Below are 14,722 nucleotides of genomic sequence, written 5' to 3' on the forward strand. Positions count from 1 at the left end.
GTTAGTGTCTTAAACAGCATGAGCAGTTAAAATAACTATTCTTCAAAAAATAGAAAATTTAAAAAAGCTTCCAAATGGAAAAATCTTCAAAAACATTTTTGCCTTTTTCAACCCAAAACGTGATATTTTCACTTTGAGGAAACAGAAGCTCTTTATTTCATTTTGTTGAACTTGGTTTTAAAATGACATGGTGTGCACGGCCTCCAGGGGACTGTGTATTTGACCCGGTTCTCCCAAGTGGACCATGCAGCAGAGTGGGATTTTGTTGCTGCTGTTTTAATTCAGTGTGTTCTAGAAATCAAATATTTAAAATGAGGTTGAACTGATCCAAAATAAAAATATTTCACTTCTATTTTCCTGTGGATACTCTGATTTTATGAAACACTCATCTTTACTAGAAAAGATATTGTTCTAATGGAAGATTTCTGGCAAGTTCCAAAAGCTAATTGGTCTGCAGAAAGAGAGGTAACAAAAAACCAAAACAAAGCAATGCCAGGTCCCTCCATGGCAAACAATCAGGACTAACATCTTTCCTCTATTCTTCTTGCCCAAATAAAAGAAGAAAACATTTCCAAAAAACTTACTTGTAGAAACCCTGGAGAGAGGCACAAACCAATTTCAAAAGCACCAGCCAGAACTGCTGCAGAAATGTCCTTACCTGCTCTCTTCCACTCCTGCGCATTTCTCATTTCAACAATCTTAATTTACTTTCCACGGATGATGCCTTAAGTGAAAATTAATACTACTGCTTAATGATTAAAGCGATTAGCCACCTTGCATTTTCTCAGTGTGAGGCTGATTAATTAAGTACATTGATTACAGAGAAAAATACTGCTGCGGACAATGTGTGGTCTTTAGCTTGCAAAGCGAGTGTCTTTGGCACCATCACACATTGCTTCCACACCAGGCACGCATTTAACTTGAAGATTATCCATTTCAGGTGGTTCTCATATAGAACAAAGCTGGAAACCTTTTGCAGCATTCATTGCTCTGAAAATAATCTCAGCTAAATGCAACTACAATATGTTACTATCTTTCTGATTCCAAAGGAATTGTACTTTATTTTACAGCCAGTATAAACGAGCGCATCCCCCTGAAGAGGCCAACATCAGTGGAGCAATGCCAACTCCAGCTGTGTGGATGGTGCTAAGCACCAAGCCCCAGAACTTGCCAAGAATTCAGGGTCCAGATCTCTCATAATGGGCTTTAGCAAAGCAGTTACCGTAACATCTTCCAGTGTGAGAAATCCCGTTTTCAGCTGCAAACACAGCTCTGTATGTGACACAAATCATCTCTCCTTAAGGCAATCACACCTGCTTCACAAGTTGCAGCCCCCTTTGCAGAAAAAAGCCTCTCTATGCCCTCTGGCCGTATGAAATAATCCAGAAAAGAAACAATCTTCAAATTCTTTTTGCTGTTCGGACTTTTTAATTGAGTTAAAAGCTACAAGGCTGTGATCAACATCTATGATTACAAAACATTTTTACCTTTCATGAAGTAAGAAGACACTGACATCTCCTTTACATAGCACCATGGCTTCTCTCTCCTGTTGGCAGTGCTTGTATGAAGTAGCTACAAGGTAGAGCAGAGGAACTGTACCAGCATCTTATTTAGACTTCAGTACACGAGCACCACTGTGACAGGTACCTGCAAAACCAGCTACTCTTGGGAGCAGGGGAGGACCGTTTGCAGGACCTCATAATGTCTTCCAGAATGTGAAGCATTTTCTGGGTGTGACAAACCCAGGACACCCTTCCAAGTACACAAAGAACCTTATGTGCCTGGCTGATCTCATCAGAGAAGGCATCATCTCTTTTTCAGCCTTTCATATGTTCAGAGAAAAAAACAGATTGCACTGAACAGACAGATAAGCCCAGAAGCTGATCCTGCACAGAATAACAGAAAAAAATAGCCAAGTCTGAAACAGAGAACTTCATTCTCTTCCTAGTAACTTCTAATTCGTGCCGGTGGAACTTCATTGCCTTGCACATCCTGAATGATCATCTTCTAAATGGTAAAACCAGCCGCCTTGCCACCAGAAGCCACCTGAGCAGCATGAACAGACCAAGAGAAGGCCATCACTTTGGGTTGCTAAGGCATCAGTCAGCCGGGCATTTCAACACTGGATCCGTCCTTCTATCCTGGCAAAAGAGAGGTTTCATTCTGTCTCAACAATTTCTTGATGAAATTTCTGCCACAATCTGCTTTAACAGCATCCATCAAACAGTGTGCTTACTGCATTTTCAGTGTTAGTAGAAGGGTGTATTGTGAATCTACCCCAGCTTTTGGTTGATAGTTTTTAACTGTGATGCTACTGTTTATTTTATAAAACCTATTAGCAAAAAACCCAACTCCAAAGCAACACCAAAAACCCAAATGAAACCAACCAACCCAAAATCCAATTAGTGATGCATTGAAACATCTGAAACAGTTTATTCTGTTCTTTATTTTTTGATAATATGAGTGTTATTTCAACACTGCAATTAAAAACAGGTACTAGCAACAACGGCCAGCATGCAGAGTTTCCCCATAAAGTACCTTTGATGTATTAGCAGTAAAGGTTTATTGAAAAGAAGTGTCCAGTGCATGTGCTCAATAACCCCTTGAAATGCAGTAGGCAATGGTGATGTAACTGTTTCAGGCTCTCTTGAAAATTATGCCGCAGGAATCGGATCTCATAAAGCGAACTGAAGTCATTCGCTGATGCTAGGCAAGTATGAGCCTGACTCTGCTATGGTTTGGCTTTATGTTCCCTGTGGACTCCCTGGGCTGATTTTTGACAATGCAGAGACACCGGGAGTTTTTCAAGGTCTTCAGAGGGTTTCCAACAAATTTCAGTCTTGGAAGGATAATGTTTTTCTTGCCATCAGTTACACGTGAACTCTATTTGACTTGGGCAATTGCATCAGCTGGGATTTCTGTGGGGCAGATAATCAGGGTCGAAGCAGCATGGTTCAAAAGAGGCCGATGGAGCTTCATCAACTTACAAAACCCCACAACTAGGCCCCAGTGATTTTGGCAGAGATAGTGATGATTTATACTGGTAAATGACTGAGATTAGGCTCATGGCCTCCAGAACAATTTGCCCGTCTTTTCGGTAGCATGCTGGGAGGCCAAGGTATATTCAGAAATTCATGCTAATGAGGGAAACACAGACTTTCTAAAAGAAAGAAGATCCTTTATGCTGTTGGTAAGCTTCGCTGCATATTGCAGTGTATAATTTATTGCCTGTAAAGATTATTCAATGATGTTTTCGTTCCCCTACGAAACAATGGAAATTGCAGTTTGTAACAGAAGTAGATCATTTCCCTGCTTCACTGCTTATGTGATAAGATAATTATTCCAAAAATACGCTTCTATTTGCCTCTCAGCAATGCGGGGGGAGCTGTTACCACATTAGCTGGTGACAAGCTACCAAAAGTTGTGAGACTGCTTTGTATCTGGAGATGTGCCAAAGTGGGAGAAGACAGGTAAGACCACCTGCTGTTTACATTTGGATAAGAAATGGTAAATGACAGACAATTTCAATTAACCCCGGGGTAACACCCAAAAGTTTTCTCTCATTCCTTACATAGGGCCCGTTTTGCTCAGCAAATCCTTTCCCGCGTACAGCTTGAGTGACAGCTGGTAAGGACCTGGGAAGATGGAACACAAGGTTGTACCAGAAAGACGGATGTTACAGAGAAGAAAGGAGAGAAAGTTAGGGGAAGGAGAGCAGTGAAGCGCCGCTAGGATGACTGCACGTTTCTTTGTGCATGTTACTTCTGTGTAATGCCACAAATGTCAAAATCTTTTTTCTTATCTGAATATGTTACTATCTATAACTAAAAATTGCTGCATGAGTCTAATTTTACATGTATCACTACTTTGTAAAAAAGTTATCTATTCACATAGTCACCTCTAGTTTTCCTACAGTAAATGTTTGTCTTGTTCTCCCTCCCTCCCCAGATTTTTTTAAACAAGCTTTCAGCTTCAGGCAGAGTTCAGACACTGAAACCAGCAATTATTTACTCCTGGCCCGAGTCTCTTGGTGGGATCCTGATTTTCCTCACTATTGCTCATCAGGGACGAACCCACTTACATGAGATTATCAGCTCCCTGCTGCTGTAAATGGGATAATGCAGCTACGCTGACCTTCAGCAGCAGACATTGGCCAAGTATAAAAGTACCACAATACAAACGGATACGAGAGAGAGATCAGCTAATGTTTCTGTTCATGGCACAACAAATCTCCATTTGCTCTCTTAGGTTTTCCTTTAAAACAATGTACGGAAATGTGTCATGTACACCCCCCACAGCTGCTGTTCTCCTCTTTTATTAGACATACCTAATATGCAGCCCTTGTTACTTCACTTTTCTTTCTCGCTCAGATGCTGTATCCTGGAGAAGTCAGTCCTGCAAATTGCTGCCTTTCTATGTACAGTCTGAGTTGAAAGAAAACCATGGAGTACATTAAGCTTCAGCTTTTTAATTATCAGTTCATAATGAAGGGTTCTCTTCGAGGGAAAAAAATAATTTCCTGAAGGCTGAGCCTCTGCAGGGTTTCCAAGGCTTGGAAGAAAGTATCGATCATTTGACAATGAGTCTCTCTGCATTCACAGTGCAGAACGGAAAATTCCAGCTTTGCCATAACCCCCGATCCCAGAGAAGCAAGCAGCTGTACTGCAGCAAGCTGGGAGAGGGTGCTGGGGGAGCAGTCCATCCAGACCTTGAGCAGACACGCTCTTTTCCATGTATATAAAGTACACTAAAAAGAGAAATGGATGATTCAAGCAGTGAAGCTGAGAAACGCCAAAGAAAAATATGGGTGGAAGTCCACTCCATATGACAGGTCATAGTTCAGAAATCCTTAGGAGAAAATACAAGTTGTTTTTTTCTTTAGGAAGCTCTTTCTCTTCCCTGACCCTCCATTTTGTCTAAGTGCTAACCCCCATTAAACTATTCAAGCAAGAAAACCAGCAAGCAAAAAACATAAAAGCCAAATTAAACTGAGTAACCAATGCCAAGTTTTTATACTTGAAAATGCTCAAGTGCCAAAACCACCACCTTCGAGAGACTTTCTAATTGCTCCCAGTTTTCCAAGCAAGATGTACAGACTTTGCCAGAGTATGCAGGCATTTACACACTTGACAAACATATGCTGTAAGGTTTTAATTTCCTAAAAATAAACAATATAACTTAACAGAAAGCTGTCCCAAAGTGCAAATGTCATGAAACACCAAACGTGGTATAGGAATTGTACAAAGGTGACTGCAGTTGCTATGCCAGCCCGAAGCGAGTTAACAACTCATTCCTTAAGAGGCTCGTTTCATTGCATTTTTACGTCTAAACTGATCTTTCCTTCAGCTGAATTTAAGTCCTTGTCTTTACTTCATGCCCAAATTACTACCTACTGGGAAAAAAGGTCCCCGTGGTCTGTGAGGCACAGCAGATGCTGTCAGAGGCCTGTGCAGCCCTGCGGCGAGAGGAGGAGAGGCAAAGGGCAGGGGAGGCAAGCCCTGCGACCGCTGTGCTGTACTTGGGCGAGGGAGGAGAGGGCAGATTTCAGCAGCGGGAGCAGGAGTCAACCTTGCCCTTCAGCCAGCCACCTCTCAGACACAGCTACTGCAGCCGGCTCTGCTGGAGGAGGTGCTGGCACCTCTTACTCTTTCTTTTTTTTCCCCAGTGCTGTGACAGCCGGCAACCACAGATTTCATGTGACAGCTCGTATTGTTGTATTTCCATACTAAAAGCATTGGGGTGGTATCTCCTTTAAGACTGTGATCTTTCAGATGGGGTTTCTGCTCCTCCTTTAATGACTGTCTTATCAACTACTCATTCCTCAGTCTTTTCTCCCCTGGGTCTGGCTACTGATCTGCCCTGCACGAGCTGTGCCCAATTCTGCATTTTGCTCTGGCCAGACACTCTCCTTTTGTCCCTCCACAGCCTGATCATCGCGCCACTACTGGACTGCTTCTTGCTTGGACAAAGTCATTCCTACACAAACCTTTTCAGATTCTCATCTCAAGATCAGTTTCCTCACAAGTCTCTCATGACTGCCGCTAAAGGTTTGTTGTCCCCATGCCCACACAGCTTTTCTTCTCTAATTTTCATCCCAATATTTCTTTTCTGAACTCTCAGATTTCTCTCTAGCTCTGCTATTTTCTGATTTCTAGCATCATGTCTGTGCGCTGTCATTCTCTGTGTCATTTTCCATTAATTTCCAGAATACTCACTATTGCCACCCTAAAAACAATACATTTCTGCTAAGCCTGACAAACATTTATCCATCAAACAGAAAATATTTTTAGAATTAAAAGAGAAATGACTGTATTACTGAGAAATCTGTTTTTGGTTTTCAAGCATGATCCTAGGTTCACAGTTAACAACAGAACCATCCCTATTTGACATTGTATCAGATATGGTGTACAGACTTTTTGCTTGTTTATTTGCAACATGATTTTTAGAACCGGACTATTCCCACAACTTTGTCCACGCCTGCTGCTGAAAAGCGAGGAACGAGCACGTGCTTTGCCCAGATCACACGCTACAACATACACACAAAGCACAATTCCTGCACAGAAAAAGGCTGCCTTCTACAAACCTCTGTATTTGTATCCATTTATGAGAACATCCTACTGAGTTACTCCTCTTGGGAGAGAATTCTGCAGTCAGGGCACTGGGTTTAATTAGCTGCTATCAAGTTATTAAGCCAGTTCATAAGGAGTGAAACTGGATATCTTGCCCTTTACCTCTGTGGTCAGCTGTTCTCCCAAATTCCTTGTCCAAAGTAAACACCTTCTGTATTCATTTATTCTCTACCAAATGTGCTTTGCTACTTGCAACAACAAATAGATTTTCATCCTGTGTGTTATTATTTTCCAAATTGCAAGTACGTAAAAATAACTGTGGTACTCTTTCTCGTTCTGGAGCTCTCCTGTCCAAAGGGCTCATGTTTTTACCAAAATTTCCAGTTCTCTTTGTTCTTCTTTTCATTTAATTGCAATTGCAAACTAAACCACGTTACTCAGATGAAGAAGCCTGGGCTTCCCTCAGGAAGCCACTGACTGCTGGAGAACAGCAAGACCTAACACAGAGACACCACAACCCCCCGGCAAGGAGCCACAGCTTCGTGACGCCCATTGCCCAAGGGACTGCCACAAGCACGGTGTGAGAGCAGCCCAGCACCAGAGCAACCTACAGCCCATGGGTGGTGGGTGCCCTTGTAGACACCTGGAGATAGGAGTGCTAGTGTCAACGGCCGGCCGGGGAGAGCCCAGAAGAATTCAGAAAGATAAAAATCCTCTAATCCGAAGGTCTGAAGCCTGAGGGAGGTTTGAGGAACAATCAATTGACACAGCATGTGCTGAGAATACACAATCTGCCCCGCACATAATTTGAAGCACTGGATCAAATCACCTGTTGTAAGGAATTAAGCTGTTCCTGGAGGTTTCAAAGGCTAATATATGCTTTGCCACAGCCCACAGCTCTGTGGCCCTCCAAGTGACAGGTGCATTCTGCATCTTAATAGCAGGATTTAGAGCCAATTCCCAGGTTACTCACTTCTGTCCTAAATCCAATATTGCAAGCTGCAGCTTATTTAATGTGAGGCACCACTGTCATCCCTCCACAAAGAGCCCTGTCCCCTTTCCATTCCTTGCATGGGTAGTCCCATTTTTAGTCTGCTGCTTTCAATGTGAAATGTACTATCTGTAAGATCGTAAGTTCAGCTGTACTGTTGTTCCACTCATTATTTAAAATTTTGTAGCAGAGGGACTATAACAATAAGAAAATCCACATTTCACAGAAAAGGTCAGCATGTACTTACGTAATTTGATGCAAGATCAGGATGCAGATAATCAATTCCTGCAATAAGATAATGACAGAACAGAAACCAAAGGTTAAGAGTTTCAAAAAAGCTTTTCTAATGATCACAGAACAAAACAAGATTCTTTTGCAACCACAGGAAAATGATCATGGCAAATAATGCAAGTGATTGAAGTGAGATTCCAGTTTTTAAATGTGGACTTTTAAACTGGTGTACCATTTCTGACACAGTCCCAGCTAGGAGTTTTCAATCATTTATGTCAAAATCCAGGTGGCAATTGAAAAGGTGAGCTCAGAGACAAAATTTATTGACCTGTTTTGTAGACTAGATCATATTTACTTATTAAGATTAGTTTAAATCACAATTTATCTTTAGACAAGTTGTATCATCCCAAAGCATACCAAAACTAACAAGATCAGTAAGCCCTGGATCAGTATAGGATACAAAAAGGAGTATTTTTAACCACTGAAAATTGTAAACTAAGCAGACAGAAAATTACCTAAACTAGACCTGGGAAGATCACGAAGGCAAACATTTTGGATTATGTGTATGAAAGAGAACTTTTAATGTTGGATTAGACCATTTCAGCAAATACCTGAGCATAGGCTCCACACCTTGGTAGTGCACTAAAGATTGTAACAGGCCACTGGTGTAGAATATACTCATTTTAATGCATGGTATCTTTCTACATATGGCAAATATGCAAATCCCAGCTGATAGTGTAACAGAAACAGCAGATCTACACTCAGATGGGATAAGCTGACCTACTACATATCCAGTTAAAACATATAAAGAAATGGTCAACAATCTCATGTCACATTTTGATCATTACTCTTGCCCCATGTCTCCAACCACCACACTATCACAGACTCCATTTTATCTACAAGGAGAATGCTGTATTATCATGGTTATTCTGACGAAACAATTACCTCCCATTATGTAGGGCCCTTAGCACTAGATTTGCATGACAAGACCCTTGTATCTGTGGGGAGCCTTACTGATCCAAATGGCAGACCTACGACAAAAATCTCAATGAAGAATGATGTTATTCAGGTGCTCTCTTCCAGAGTTACTGGAAGTGAATATAAGGCAAATTACCCCATTCTCTAAAAGTTGTAGCTGATGGGTCACAACTTTATTTGACTTGAAGCTCAAATAGTTTGTCATCATCCCCATCACAGTCATGCCTAGCTATTCTGAAAGCTAAGTCCTGCCTCTGTGGGATCAGTGAAATTGTGATTTCTTATGACATCACATGAGAGATCATCTCTCACATGAGATTGATCTCTCATCAATATACAGATGTCTGAGTCTACTTTCTTACTTCCACAAAAATCTTGTCTTAGGAGTAAGCAGGTGAGGAACAGAAATAAGTGAAGACAGATCTCAGATGACCCTAGAAAACATATGTGGATCCAGATATTTTCTTTCTTTCTTTCTTTCTTTATAATATTATTCAGTCACTATAAAAGGAAAACATTCAAAATTTAGCCCAAAGAAAAATGCTGAGAGACTGCACAGAATTCCTACAAGGAACCCACGAGTAGAACAGCTGTGACTTCAACTGTACCTTTTATCTTCATCTTCCCTGAACTTAGCCTCAACTTAGTAATATATTTAATATGCAGGTCTTTACTGACATTCAGCATGAAAGTGTTTCATTATTTCAACTGTCAAGTACGACTTTGAGAATAATGTCATCCAGAAAACATTTTCTTAAGTACTTTTTGCACAGCAATTACATCCCCCAGTCAGTGCCCACAGAAGTCAAGGGGAGTCTTTCCTTTGGCCTAATGGCCATTATATTGTGCCCTGGAAGGTATCTGAGCAATAATTGGAAACTACTCTTAATGCTTGGATATCCATGCTTCAGTATCCCTAGTGAAGTGTTTAGAACGTGTTTTCCCTGAAGATCTCAAAGTCTTTATGGAGCATCATAGTCTCACTACTATAAGCAATCCATTATTACTTTTTAATCTTGTTTTGACTTTGATTACGTGGGAAAAGCTACTTGAAAATATTAAATTAGCACTCAGTCTTCACTTACCATCATCCATAATTCCTATGGTTACTCCCTTCCCTGTGTATCCCAGCTCCCATGCTTCAGCTACATTAAGGTCAAGTCCCGGGGTCCCATCTGCTTGACCAGTGTTAATCTAATATATCAGTGAAAAAGAAGAATAGCTTTTTTTACTTGACAGACACATTTCCACAGCCACTGAATTTTGCCTTATGTCTTTGCACGTATCTTTGGTATGGAAAATATATCCCATCTGCTTTGGAGTGCACATCTGTACATAATCATATCTACTGCAATAATGCAGCAGTAAAATGAACAAAAAAGCCCAAAACCAAACAACAAACGAACCCTGGGTAAATTCACTTCTTTGTGGTTTCTAAGATTTGGTTAAACACTGAATCTTTTGGACCCAGAATCTTTTGGACTTTTCTACTTAAGCATGTCAGGGCAGTGGGTCAATCCAGAAAAAAGTTAGACCAATGGATTTTTACATAGAACTTTTTTATGAGCAGGAAATGCTTTTTTTCTTGAAAGCAGGGATCTACTGAAATTCATGACCACTGGGTTTAGTACTAGAAATTACTTCTTTGATAACCAAGTTAGCCCTTCTTTCAGCGGGGATGTTCACTAGATGAACTGCAAGGGTCCTTTCCAACCTTGTGTGTGTGTGATTCCATGGTTCTGCAGGACAGGCAACCCCCTGTATCTTCAGGCATTACTCATGTTCACCAACCTCATTCACAAATTTCTCAAGTTCCGTGGGAAAAATAATATGGCTTTTGCTGTTCCAGATACAAAAATTTTCAATTTCAAAAAAAATTACTCATTTCAAAATACATCTTGGTGTACTTTATAATCTAAAAAAATTTATAGCTTCATAAAAAAAAATTGTTATTTTTATCACTGCAACATTTTGACTCAAGTACCAGAAAGAAGTTAATTAATCCACACTTTAGTTTATCATCTCATCAAGAATGAAGTCTCATTCATGCTAATGTGCCCTCAATTCATCTGAAAACTCTTGCCTTAGGAAAAAACCCCACAGCTATATTGGATGGATTCATAAAACACAAGAAATGGATTAAAAGGAAAAAGAATTAGAAACACTACTCTTAAGCAAAAAGACCATTCTATAGGTTGCAACATTAATACTGACCAAAATTATTTTATCAACTTTTTAAATAGAAAACCACCATTTTGGCTGCTTCTATGTAAAAATTTAATTTTTCTTTTATGACTAAAGACTTCTCCCTATAAAATATGACACATTAAAAATGAAACAATTTAGCAAAAAATTCATCAGTTTTCAGCTGTTCTGCTTTTGACAGAAGAAAATCAATTAAGATTTAAATTTCCATAAGAAAAACCTCAACTTTTTCTAGCCAATACACTAGAACTTTTTGTTATAATTCTGTAACAATATTTTACCTGGCAACAGCTCAAAGACATGATTCATGTGCAGTTTTAGGGGTCACATCAGCACACCACGAATGCCCACAGGACACCAATACAGTTCTCTTTCAAGCCTTCTAAGGATCTTTCCACTGACTGAAATGAAATTTAGCTCTTGAAATGTGCCACGTCTTCCCAGCATAAAAGAGGTCCAGTTAAAAACAACAGGACTGAGCCTTGGATCCATTCCCAAGTTCTTGTGACATATTTAGAAAGAACTCTTGCAGAACATTGCAACAGCACAGAATGGCTCGAATGCCAATTATTTAGTTATTGTGATTTTCTTTCAAAACTTACCAGGTACCACTGCTTCGTAAATAAAGGATCATTCATGTTGATGTCTATGTCATTGATGTCTCTATAGCCTCGCTTCCTTCGACTGAAGCCTTCCTGTTGCACAGCTTTCCTTACCTGGAAAGGTTAATTTTTAGATCTTTAGCTCAACATTCTGAACTACATATACAAAGACTTTTAAACCTCGTTTTCATGAGAGATAAGGATTATGAAATCACACTCTTTGCGCTGTGTCATTCATTTGCAACTTCTAAACTGGTGGTTGATTTCAGTCAAAATTTGCAAAGAGGTAGAGAGCTCCAGGACTACTGCAATGGCTATGCAGGGAGAGACACCCAGCAGTGCTCTATCTGGAGGAAACCTACAGCTTGAACACGGTTTAGACACCCAACAACCTGCATAAGAAAGAGCCCCTACCCAGGCATCATTATCATGGATCTTCCTGCCATACTTTACTTTTTCATTGCCACCAAAATCAAAACGTTGTTATTAGAAGTGAAAATTATTTAACTAATTCCCAATGTGTCACTGTTCCAAGCTGCACGCATTTGATAAAATGAGGATGCAGGTCTCAACTATGCTTTTTTTTTTTTTTTGATTTTTCTCCAGGGTATTTTCAGAGTATTAGACAGCCTTTCCTGCCAAAGAGATTTGCTGGGAGAAAAAAAGCTGGTGTTGTGTGCTTTCATCATACTCCAGAGGTTCTCAAAAACATGTCTTGTAAAGCAATCTACTTTCAGGGAATACCCTTGCAATAAATAAGTGATAAATAAATACATTGGCAAGAAAAAACAAATAGCAAAAAAGCCACTAAACTGACCACACTGGCTAAAGTGTAAGATAGGAAAATACTGGTTATGAAACACAAGTAGCCATAGTTTTTTAAGAGATCCTTTTCTTTATGAACAGCAAATCCACAAAAAACATTTAAGTAAGCACTGTAGAAAATATGAAAAGTTAGACACACAAATATCTTTGGAGGCAGGAACTACAAATGTCAGACCATCGTCATCTTATTTGTACCCAGGTAAAAGAGCACTCCTAAAGGAGACCACTGAATGGTTGTAACTGGAGATATAATATGTGCTAACATATTCCCAGACCTTGCAGAAGTGCTGTCAAGTTTGACATACTCTTTTTGTCACCTTTAGTCTAACACCTGGAACCAAGATAGCATGAAGAGTCCTAGCATTTAATTGAAAAAAAAAAAAAAGTTTAAAAATCTAGCCTTCTTGATCAAAGAGGAATGCTTAAAACATAAACTGAGTAGACCTTGAGGTGCAGTAAGAAGGCAGTAAGACCCCTAACATTTCCTTAAGCATTTTCCTGAAAAAACTGCATGGTTATTAAATAAATCTAGTAACTCAGAGAACCACTTCTACATGTGTGGCTTTGGCATTTCTGATAGGAGTACATATACAGGAGTTACACCGCTGTGTCACAGTAACTCATATAGTGTCAGTCAAAACCAACAGAGGAGAAATTCATCCAAAGGCTAAATCAGACCTTAGGTCAGTTGAGTCATTCTTGGAGGTGTCCTTCTGTCGGCGTTAATTAAAGCAGGAGCCTCAAAAGACAGCGCTCAGTGAGGTGCCTGAGGCTGAGATGAAACTGGGATCTAACTGATGGGGGCTAAAAGCTATTTTCCTCACAGCTACATCGCTTCGTTATAACCCTGAAAACCTATTACCAATTCATAGTGAGCAGGATGCGGCAGCGTGCCCTGAAAAGGTAGTATCAAATGTTTCTAAAAATCTACTTGTATGAATTCTAACTCCTTAACTAAAGGTACCAAATGATAAAATATTGAATTGGTAGGTGCTTTCATTTACATGTGTGTTTCCATTACTTGTGCAGGTTCATAAAAAGCAGAGCAGGCTGAAAATAAAGAAAAAACCTATTACAAAATAAGCTGGAAAGAGGACAGTGATTAAGTAGGACCCATACTAGGTGCACTTAGTGGCGCCAGGTATCTGTACAGAGTAAAGAAAGGTATAAAGAGGTTTGCTACCTCTAAGATAAGGCTCCGTGATGCCATGGAGACAACAGAGCAATCACCTGTCATTATGCCTTCCTCCGTTACCACCCCTGCTTCTCTGCTTGCGACTGCAAACCCCGAGCTGTCACCACAGAAAATAATTACGAACAGAAGCCAACCCTCACTTAGAGGGATGCCAGGGAAAAAGATTTCATGCGTTTGTGCTCCCACGCGAGCTCGCTGGCTCTGCAGGACCTGCTGCATTAAGGCACTGAATTAGGATTTAGTACAAAAGGATTTCTACTAATTAAAAAGCAACGTTGCAGAGCCCTGGCTTTTCTTTAAGACAACCTAGAGGAAGTGGGGGAGCAATTTGCAGAAATAGCACAGGCTGGTTTCCCTCTTCAGGATCATCGCATTTGTCTGATTTGTTCCATTTTCACAATAAAATACAATTTATTTTTTGTATTATATTATATTACATTATATTATAATTTCCTGAGACAAGGAAATATACCCCTCAAGGAGGTATAACCTTCTTTGAACTAAAACCACTCTGTAGGCTGTTTTCAGAATATTTCACATGGAGAAAAGGCATACAGGACGTTACCAGCCACAGATGTAACAGTCTCCGAAATTCTGAGGCCTCTTTTTCACTACAGAAACAAGCGAGTTTTCCTCAAATTATGGTAACTCATACAATCACATCCAAAAAGATCAGGCATTTCTGCCATGAAATGAGTCGAAAGGTTTCAGTAAGGCCTTGGCAGCTTCTTACTTACATAAGCTACAAATTGCCTCATTCAGTTGCCTTGTATAAGGACCTTAGCCAGCACGAGGTAAGACCTTGCCTTTCTCCTGATGCAAATGTGTCTAGAAAACAACGATCCCACGATCAGATAACATCCATATATTCCAGAAAAAAATCCCGAATAGAACAAACTTGGCAAAGGATGATGCAAATCCAATGATTTGAGTGGAGAACAGCCCATTTAGGGCTGCAGATAGCTGACTCAGGAGAATCCTAGTCTTCTTGCCAATGGGGCACCTACATTAGAAAAATGGTGTTTTTCCAGAGCTGGGAACTTCATGGAATCATTGAATGGTTTGGTTGGAAGGGACCTTAAAGACCATCTCGTTCCAGCCCCCCCTGCCATGGGCAGGGACACCT

General features: G+C 40.2%; 1 protein-coding gene across 1 annotated transcript in view; it reads right to left on the reverse strand.

Annotated features, from left to right (window-relative positions):
* PCSK2 (proprotein convertase subtilisin/kexin type 2) overlaps positions 1-14,722 on the reverse strand; it is a gene marked incomplete at its 5' end in the record, with an annotated part of 83,257 nt that overhangs the window by 41,602 nt on the left and 26,933 nt on the right. The window contains 3 exons of the mRNA XM_009704221.1: positions 7,808-7,845; positions 9,855-9,963; positions 11,577-11,690. Of these exons, the coding sequence (XP_009702523.1) occupies positions 7,808-7,845; positions 9,855-9,963; positions 11,577-11,690 (261 nt within the window). The remainder of the gene's footprint in view (positions 1-7,807; positions 7,846-9,854; positions 9,964-11,576; positions 11,691-14,722) is intronic.

This window comes from Cariama cristata, unplaced genomic scaffold, assembly GCF_000690535.1.
Source record: "Cariama cristata isolate BGI_N322 unplaced genomic scaffold, ASM69053v1 scaffold1817, whole genome shotgun sequence".
In the NCBI taxonomy this organism is placed as follows: Eukaryota; Metazoa; Chordata; class Aves; order Cariamiformes; family Cariamidae; genus Cariama; species Cariama cristata.